The sequence below is a fragment of the Camelus bactrianus genome, chromosome 27 (assembly GCF_048773025.1).
Source record: "Camelus bactrianus isolate YW-2024 breed Bactrian camel chromosome 27, ASM4877302v1, whole genome shotgun sequence".
NCBI classification, from domain to species: domain Eukaryota; kingdom Metazoa; phylum Chordata; class Mammalia; order Artiodactyla; family Camelidae; genus Camelus; species Camelus bactrianus.
Genome location: NC_133565.1, coordinates 14,825,479 through 14,835,512, shown reverse-complemented (window position 1 = coordinate 14,835,512; position 10,034 = coordinate 14,825,479). Strand labels below are relative to the sequence as shown.

Here is a 10,034-nt window from a genome sequence, read left to right as displayed (position 1 = left end):
TGAGGCAGGCGAAATAAACACAAGCCCTGTGAGTGGAACCATCACCAGGTCAAATAATGACAATTCTCTGGGGATGGGGTTTTGGGGGTCTTTAAACACATTCTTACCCTCCAGTGGCTGCTAGTTTCAAAGCTACTGTAGTTGTAACTGAAAATTTGTGCTCTACACTGGAATTTGACACAACATTGTAAAATGATTATAACTCAATAAAAAATGTCAAAAAAAAAAAAAAAAAGCTACTGTAGTTGTGAGACTATTAGTTTTCAAGTTTACTGCAGACCTGGGCAGAAGAGGGTGGGAACTGGGCAAGTTAAAATGCCATAAGGCTCCCTGTTCTTACCAGGATGCAGCCATTTTTCTTGAAAAAACAATCTTTGGATTGATGCAAGCCTTTGGTTACTTTCTGGAGTTCAGAAAAGGTTGATTTGACAATTTAAGCCAATATTCTCCCTTTTATGGAGAAACAGATTTTCCTGCTGTTGTGGAAGTGCTTCTGCCAGATTTATTTTTATCTCCCATTATCCTGAATAGGTCCCCTCAGCCTCCAGTTATCTAAATCTTTGAGTGTAACACAGCATTTTCATCAGATATCTTACAATAACATAGCAAGGTGGTGCAAAAGTTCAAGCACATCTAAGAAATGGTGAATAGGTAAGTATAGGCCCTGATGTATTTTAAAAGTACTGCTCCCAGTCCTTTGAAAGGCCCTCTCCCAGGTATGACTATACATTTACAGTGTGAAAGATCTGACAATTCCTCATTTTGTGTGAGAGCTAAAACTTCTGGGAAAATAAAAGTGAAAATAGATTTAGACCTGCTTTTCTACAGAAGTGACTCTGAAATCATGTTGAGAGCCTAAACCAGAAGGAGATTGTTTTGTTCGAATTTTCTCATGTGCTAATCAATTTGAAAATGAAATGTTTGAGTAGAGATACAGGAGGGGCGCACTGTAGAGGGAATGGTTGACATTTGGTAATTCTGCCTGGTGGATGCAAAGGCACTTGACAGCGGTACTCTTCACATTTACATACAATGTGTACACGTTTACAGGCTGTCCTTGCTTTGCAGGCTCAGATAGGCCTGATGTTAGTTACGTGGCTTAATGAAGTAAGACCTGCTGCTCAACAATATGTTCAAATTTCAGTTTCCACGCATATTAACTGAGCAAATTCACCTAGCATAAACTCGTCCCTGGCTCTCTGGTCCACAAAGCGCTGCCTACAGAAGGCGAACCTCGTGATCAGTGACCAATTTCAGTCGTTCTTTCAAAGTCTGTCTGCATTTGGTCTCTGAGCATTCTTAGCTTCACCACTGACAGCAAAGTGTGTGGTGGTGTCACCTCCTTTTCTCCCTGTGGTAAACCCACACAGCCCCGTTAAAAACAACTAGTAACTGAAAGAGGGAATTGGTCAACAGAGATGGAAGTGCAGCAAAGAAACGAAAAATGGTAAAGATGGAAGTGACCTGAAACATGAATGGGATGTAACTGGAGTTATAGAAAAAGAAAAAGGCACCCAAATGAATGTTGGCATGGCCAACCTTCCGGAGACTCTAGACACGCAACAGAGGACCATTCCGAATGAGACATTGAGCAGGGAAAGAGGGTGAGTATGTCCCAGAGGATGGCACATTCAAGGACTTCTGGTACACTCCACGACGGTGAAGGGCCAGGGGATAAAATGTGGAATGTGATCCAAACGTGACGCTTTGCCAAGACACAGAAAGGATGCTCTGTCAGTACACAGCAGTTCTTCCAGGAAAAGACACAAACACTGTTCACGTGACTCTTGATAAGATTTTCTTGCAAAGAAACAAAACGAGTTAGCTCTGGATATTTGTAAAATTCTTAGAGGAGGAGGTAATTAGGTTTATTTATTTACTTATTTCTTAAGTGGAGGGACTGGGGATTGAACCCATGACCTTGTGCATGCTAGGCAGGCACTCTACCACTGAGCTAGCCCCATCCCCTGAAATGTGTTAAATTCCAGTATAACAAATGATGAGCTTTATTACTCAATATTTTTTTTTCATTTCCCTACACATTTAAAAGCATCAGTGAAGAGAATTTGGAATGTTTTGACAGCATTTTTAAAGGTCATGGAACAATCTTGATTTCCCCCGTAGATGATTAAGACAGTTTTGCCCTGTTCAGGGTCATTTTCACAGCCAGAACCTGAACCTGCCTGCAGGTGCCGACTGCATAGACACACCTGCATTGTGTACACACATGCACTGTATACACACAAGGTGCAGGTCTGCGCATGCAGTCTGCACACAGTGTCCCAGCACTCCAAGCTGGAGCACAAACATGATGGCTACACACTCGCTACTCAGTGGTGATTACAAATAAAAAATAATATTTTTTTCATCTCTGGAAGCCCGTCGCTGGGATCCTTGAGAGACAACTGGAGGAGGGGAGCTCCCGCCCTGCGCTGAAGACACCGAGGCCGCGGGGGTGGCCGGACCTCCCCGCCCAGCCCCGCCGCCCGGGAGGCGGTGCGCCCGGCGCGGGGGGTGGAGGAGCGGGAGCGACAGCGGCGGGAGCGGGGCCCGGCCACGCACGACGGCGGCGGGAGCGGCGGGCACGCACGGCAGCGGCGGCGGGGACGGCGGGAGCGGCGGGAGCGGGAGCCGGGCGAGCACGGCCGCGGGGCGGATGGCCCAGGACTGATCTATGCGGCGCCTGGAGGGGCTGTGCCTGCGGCGCCGGCGGCGGCGGCGGGGCCCGGCCCGCGAGAGGAGCGGAGACAAGATGAAGTACCAGAAATACCTGACGGTGCTGCAGATGGCCATCGGCGTCACCCCCTCCAACCGCGGCAGCCTCCTGCCGCTCAAGAGGAAGCTGTGGTGAGGGCTCGGGGGGCGCGGGCCGGGAGGCGCGGGGGGCGCGGGGGGCTTTGTGGGGAGCCCGGGGGCCGCGCACGACCTTCGGCGGCCGCGGCTGGAGCGCAGGGCCGTGACCCCGGCGGACCGGCCCCGGGCGCCGGCCTCCATCCCGGCCGGTTCGGGCCCGGAACCCCCAGCCAGACCGGCTCGCAGACAGCGGCCAGTCCATTGTCACTGTCTGCGCCTCTTGGGATTTCTCAGCATCTCGGTGCCTTGGGTCCGTGGTCAAGGACGCGCCGCTGCAGCTACAAGGGGCAGAAGTTGCGGGATTATGGTTGCGGGATCAGGGACTGTTTTATCTGCAGGCGGTCCGGGTGCCGCGACCTGGAAACTGTTACTGGGGTAACGGGAAAAGAACGCCCTTAAAGGAAGACGTCTGGGAGTTACCCAGATCTGCTTTACACACTGGATTATCTGTCGGATTGTATTGCATTTTATTAGCATTGAAATGTGTCATATGCAACTCCGGTGGCTCCCAAGGCATTCCATCGACTTGGGACTTGGGAGTAAGATTGTATGACAGAAGAAATGGTCAAGTACAGGGATGGCGACTATAGACAAAAGATGCCAGTGATCTTAGTGTTCAGCGGTCATTTTAATTAAAACATTTGTGGTTAATATAGTTCATAGAGGTTTATGCAATTCAGTTGAACAAAGTCCAATTTAATTTTAAGGTTAGAGAGCAAGGAAGTGAGGTGCTTTTAGGCGTTGGAGAAAAGTCATTGCTGCTGTATGAGACAAAATGAAATAAATGATCCGAGGAATATACAGATTGAGCAGCCACGAAAAAAAAGAGTTTTTCAAAAATCCCAATAGTGGAGAATTTTGAGGGTAAGACCAAAAAATATGGGCTGCAGAGTTCCAGTTGCAGCTGTGCCACTTACAGTGTGACCTTAAACAAGTTACTGGAGTATCCGTTTCTTCCTCTGTAAAGTGAGAATCGTGCTTGTCTACTTCATAGGGTCAGAGATCAACTGCAATAGTAAATAAAAAGTGCCTGCCATTATGCCTGGCTGAATGTAGGCACTGAATAAATATTAGTGTCATCTTCCCTCCACACCCCTCATTTGTTTACAAAAAGAGAAATTCATTCTGCAAAAGGGATTTTAATTTTTTTAATTTTAAAAATTGAAGTATAGTTGATTTACAATATTGTGTTAGTTTCAGGTATATAGCAAAGTGATTCAGTTATCCATTTATCTATCTATATTCTTTCTTCGGATTCTTTTCTATTATAGGTTTCTACAAGATATTGAATATAGTTCCCTATGCTATACAGTAGGTCAAAAGTTATTTTAATTTGACGAACAGCAAGTGGCAATGCATGGAAGACTAGGCTGGTAAAAGTTGGCACCAATTGAATTAAGAAATGTCAATGGAAGAAGATTTTAGCAAATACATCAAGAATATGTCACTATTCATTTCTCCAAAGAAGACATCCATTTGGCCAACAGGCACATGAAAAGATGTTCAGTATCACTAATTATTGGAGAAATGCAAATCAAAACTACAATGAGGTATCACCTCACACTAGTCAGAATGGCCATTGTTAAAAAAAGTCTACGAATAATAAATGTTGGAGAGGGTGTGGAGAAAAGGGAACCTTCCTACACTGTTAGTGGGAATGTAAATTGGTGCAGCCACTGTGGAGGACAGTATGGAGCTTCCTTAAAAAACTAAAACTAGAGTTACCATAGGATCCAGCAATCCCACTCCTAGGCATATATCTGGAGAAAATTATAGTTCAAGGAGATATATGCACCCCAATGTTCACAGAAGCACTATTTACAATAGCCAAGACATGGAAACCTGAATGTCCATAGATGAATGGATAGAGAAGATGTGGTATATATATGTATATGTGTGTGTGTGTATATATATACACACACACACACGGTGGATTATTACTCAGCCATAAAAAGAATGAAATAATGCTATTTGCAGCAACATGGATGGACCTAGAGATTATCATATTAAATGAAGTAAGTCAGACAGAGAAAGACAAATATCATATGATATCACTTATGTGGGGAATCTTTTAAAAGATACAAATTTTATTTATGAGCTAGAAATAGACTCACGGATGTAGAAAACAAACTATGGTTACAGATAGATGGTGGACAGGAGAAAAAAAGATCAGTACCAGCAGTCTTCCTCCCACCCTGCTTTTCTCCTGAGTGCTTATCAATATCTAACACACTGCATATTTTTTTAAATCTTCGTATATATTACTTCTCCCCCCTCCCTAGAATGTAAGCTACATTGGGCCAGGGCTTTTGTCTACCTTGTTTATTACTAGATCTCCTGCAAGTAGTATCTGTTACAGAATATGTTCTCAAAAGATGTGTTGAACAAATGAATTCTTAATGATGCTTAACTGGAAAAGAAAGTTAAGGAATTTTCTTGCTGTTACACTTAAAAACCAAGATATGAAAATAATGTTTGACGAGCTGTTTGGCGTGAATATTAGTGGCAGTTGGTCACAAGTTCAAGAGACTAGGCTTATTTGTTTTTCATCATTGGAGTGCCACTTCTGAAATGACATTGCCCAGTATAGAGCGGGTGCAGAGAGAACACAAGGGAGTAACCAGGTGACATTTGTACTCTAAACATTCACAGTCGAGGCAGGCAGTGAACTGGGACCAGCATCAGAAACTATTTTATGAGATAAAAAATAAATGTCTTCTGTATAGCCCAGGGAACTATATTCTGTATCTCGTAGTAGCCTATAATGAAAAAGAATATGAAAGGGAATATATGTATGTATATGTATAACTGAAACATTATGCTGCACACCAGAAATTGACACAACATTGTAAACTGACTCTGTTTCAATTGAAAAACAAACAAACAAACATTTATGAAGAGACAGCCTGGACAGAGCAGGGGGATTTGGTTGAGCTTTTCCATAGTCTTAAATGAGCACTTCAGAGTTTCCACTCAGTGTTAAGTGGATTTGCAAACATTCATCGAGTTTCTCCAGGGCAGAGTGAGGAACACACTGCAGAACTCTGGAGGGGTGGTCCTTTAAACATAGATGCACAGTCCTTTTTTTTTTTTTTTTTTTGGAGGGGATTGGTAATTAGATTTATTTATTTAATAGAGGTACTGGGGATTGAACCCAGGATTTGGTGCATGCTAAGCATGCACTCTATGACTGAGCTCTACCCTCGCCCCCCACACACTTTTTTTCTTCAAGTTGGACACTGTTGGGCTGCCTGATTAATCCATCTCTTACAGCCTCTGGAATGTATTTTCTAGATAGCATTTCATTTTGCCAGTGTCCTAGCCACTGCATATGGAGAATTAGAGATGGACGCCCTGTTATATGGCTAGAGGATGAGCCTGTGGGGTCTGACTCCAGCATGGTGGGTGGGAACTGACAGCAGACGTCAGCAGGGCATGTCAGGTGGTGGGATGCACCACCTTGTGTCCATGGACAGGATGTGAGGACATGCTGTGATCGCTGGTCATGGCATATACCAAGATTTGTGTGAAGATGCTTATGGACATGTGCATGCTCCCCGTGTCTCTCTTTTCCTGGCTCCAGGCTGTGTGAGAAGACTGCATGTCCGCAAAGCCAGTGCCCTTCTTAGTAGAGGTGTGCATTGAATGGGCCAGCACTTTGGCCCCTCACTTCTGTCTAGTTTGGCCATTCAAGTTGGTCCGCGGTCTTTTTTGCTGTATCGTTCTGTCTTTCTGATTGGCTCTGCAAATCCTTTAAGAAGGAGTGTCCTGCTTGCAGACACTTTTACATGGAACCTAAAGCGGCCAGACAACCAGGCCTGCATCAGTGAGCCTGCAGGCACCTCTGGGAACCTCTGATCATGGCCCGTGATGGAGAGAAGCAGTAGGGTGCTGAGTTTCTTAGCACTGCTGTGACAGATCACCAAAACCACGGGTCTTAAAGCAGCAGAAATGTATTCTCTCCCGGTTCTGGAGGCCAGGAGTCTGAAATTAAGGTGTCAGTAGGGCTGTGCTCCCTCCAAGACTCCGGGGAGAATCCTTCCTGTCTCCTCCAGTTCCTGTGGGTCCAGGAGCTTCTTGTAGCCACATCACTGCAGTCTCCCTTGACAATGTCACATGATCTCTCTGTGTGTCCTCTTCCGTCTCTTAGGACACTTGTCATCAGACTTCAAACCCACCTGGATAGTCCAGGATGATTGTATCTGGAGAGCCTCAACTGCATTACATCTTTTGCTAAATAGGGTCATGTTCACCAAGAGTAGGGCATGTGGGCAGGAGAGGCCCCATTCAACCCAGGACAGGTACCACGGCCAGCTCCGTGCTAGGTGAAATGTGAAAAAAATGTTTTCATAATTATTTATTGTTATCAGAGTCTTGATTTTTTGCACTGAGTGCTTTTAGGGGAGTCTACACTGATCTTAGTGGGGGAAAGAGTGTCATTTCATTTTCTCCAGGCTTGTCCACCTATTTCTCCTGGTTATTAGAGTCCCTAATTATAGAAGGCCATGCAGTAGCCATGCGTTCCTCCGAGTAGTCATCTGAGAATCAGACTCCGAAAATAAGACCTGCCATTCATTGAACTCAACACCCTCTCATTTAACCAACTGCACCCCCATGAGGTGGGGGCCATATCACCCCAGTTTTATAAATGAGGTCCTTGACTGGCCCCAACTCACACATCAAGTTTCATGCCAGTTCTTGGGGTTAAAAACACACCTGAACAAGGACATGACAGTCTGGAAAGAGAGAATGATGGAAAATGGACAGTGTCTGATAGAGTATTGTTTCTCCAAGGGGTGGCCCATGGCCCACTCACTGGTCACAGAGGTCCCCCTGAGGGGATGGGACTGATACCCAAGTCCCATCTTAGTTTCTTTACTGTGCAAATTATAGGCAGTTACACACATTATTATAGGCAGTTACACACATTATTATTTGGAAGTACAACTAAGGGTCATTTAATATAAACCTTTCTACTGAGCTGTTGAGGTTTCAAAGTCTGGTACTCGTCAACAGAAATTAGCATTTTACTAGCTTTTCCTGAAGAATCCTTCAGAAGGATTCAGCACCCTCCTAAAGTCAGCAGCGCTGCCCTACTTAGCAGTATCCCAAGGCTCATATTCTCACACCTTTCTCTAGGATTCTCCTCGTTTGGGGGAACAGTGCTTTGCCAGCACTTCTTGGTGTTCTCTTGACTTGGTTGTAGCTGCTGATCACTGATACTTTAGAACTGATGTATTGTAGAAGGATTATTAGGTATTGCTTTTGTTGATAGTTTTGCTCTTGGATGTCCACTCTGTTTTTACCATCTGGGTTATTTTTGCCCAGTTGTGATGACTTGAGTTCTTTTCCACTGGAAATTGGAAACAGGTGAGGCAGATGAGCTTGGGAGTGGCTTGTCCTAAGTGACCCGTGCTCGAGAAATGGCTGTGAGCCCAAGCTCCTGAGTGATAACAAAACGAGAGGGGGGACCCCGGGTTTCTGCCTTTCAAGTGCATCAGCCGAGGCCGCAAATAAAAACCCAACCCCATTAGAGAAGTTATGAAGGGAGTGGAGGGAGGCAGTTGTTTTCTCCCCAATTGCTCCCTAAGGATGAATGGAATTAAGAATTAGGAAAGACAGGGGAGGATATAGCTCAGTGGTAGAGCACATGCTTAGCATGCACGAGGTCCTGGATTCAATCCCCAGTACCTCCATTAAATTTAAAAAATAGTAAGAAGAAGAATCTGGAAAGAAAAACTTCTTTCTAAGCTAAATACTGATTTCTGCAGAGTTCAAGGGCAAGTATCCAGGGTGCTTCTTCCTCAGCTGATGACTTTATCTCCCTGTCATGAGAGGCCATTCTCCTAAATGTTTGATGAATAAACTCCAAAGTCTGAGTTATTGGGTGCAGATCCGCACCATCAGGGTGAGGGACAGTGTACCTTGGGATCACAAGATCTCCTTACGCTTCTTGAGGAGGAACTGTCCTTGGTGAGTTATCTGTGCCCAGGTGCAGCTCTTCCCACCCGAGTCGTAGGCATGCTTCTGTCTTCTTGTGACAGTCCAGCAGAGAAACATATTTCCACCCCAGGACGAGTATTAATTCTCAAAAAGTGTTAAAACAAAACAGAAGTGACATCTTTTTTTTTTTTTTTACCTTTTTTGCTTTTATTTTATTTTTGTAGTTTTTTATTGAAGTGTAGTCAGCTTACAATGTTGTGTCAATTTCTGGTGTACAGCATAATGCATATATTACTTTTTATGGTAGGTCACTACAAGATATTGAATACAGTTCCCTGTGCTAGACAGAAGAAACTTGTTGTCTAAAGAAGTGACGTCTTAAATTCCCCTGTATCTCAAGACCCCTTCTACTTGTACCTGAGTTAACCTTCTGCATTATTATCTGGACCTGTTTATTCCTTTCCTTTATCCCTCACCAAAGGGAGTAGGGTCATTACTGACCCATATGCTTTTTAACAGTTGACCTCTTAGCTTCACAAAGACCTAGCTGGAGCTCTAAAGTTACTGAAGTTCCTTTGTAGGAGCCTGGTTCAGTTCTTGGACTGGACGCAATCCTGCCACTGAGTCTGCAGGTAGGGTGGGTACTCACCTGATCTTCACCAGGGATGGACTGGCTCAGCTCTCCTGGTTAGTAAAAGTTTTTATTATGATCCTAGTAGAGAGGAGGAGAGTCCATCCTTCCAGTCATTTTTAGAATCTTTGTTTCTGTTTTACTTTGTTACTGGATCTAGTATTACATTGAGTTAAGTCTGGTAAATTTCTTGGCTGTTCGTCATTTGTAAAATTTGGTGGATATAAATTCTTATTGCAGACTTTAGGTTTTAAGCTTTTAGGTTTGTGGGGAAAAAGGGAAAATAGTAATACTTCTGTAAGTCAGATGAAAGAAAAAATTTGGAAAGTTTCCTTGTCAAAAAGTTTGTTACCGTGTGGAGAGTAAAGGTCAGTGGTAGAGCACATGCTTAGCATGCATGAGGTCCTGGGTTGAATTCCCAGTGCCTCCATTAAAACAAACAAACAAACAAACAAACAAACCTAATTACCCCTCCCCCTTGGCAAAAAAAATACAGTAATAAAGAAATAAAAATTTTAAAAGGTTTGTTACATTTCTACTCATTTCTCATACTATGATGACACCACATAACCAATGCTATCAAAATAAAGTGAGAGAGAGGAAATTA

General features: G+C 44.1%; 1 protein-coding gene across 5 annotated transcripts in view; it reads left to right on the top strand.

The window, feature by feature from the left end:
* Nucleotides 1–2,618: 2,618 nt before the first annotated feature.
* The window catches only part of TJP1 (tight junction protein 1), a 212,428-nt gene continuing 205,012 nt past the window's right edge, over nucleotides 2,619–10,034 (top strand). For 2 of the 5 annotated variants that reach the window (XM_074354106.1, XM_074354105.1), the window contains exon 1: nucleotides 2,619–2,847. In XM_074354106.1, the coding sequence (XP_074210207.1) occupies nucleotides 2,675–2,847 (173 nt within the window). In that variant the 5' untranslated portion in view covers nucleotides 2,619–2,674. The remainder of the gene's footprint in view (nucleotides 2,848–10,034) is intronic. The other 3 variants (XM_074354109.1, XM_074354104.1, XM_074354107.1) reach the window with 2 other exon arrangements.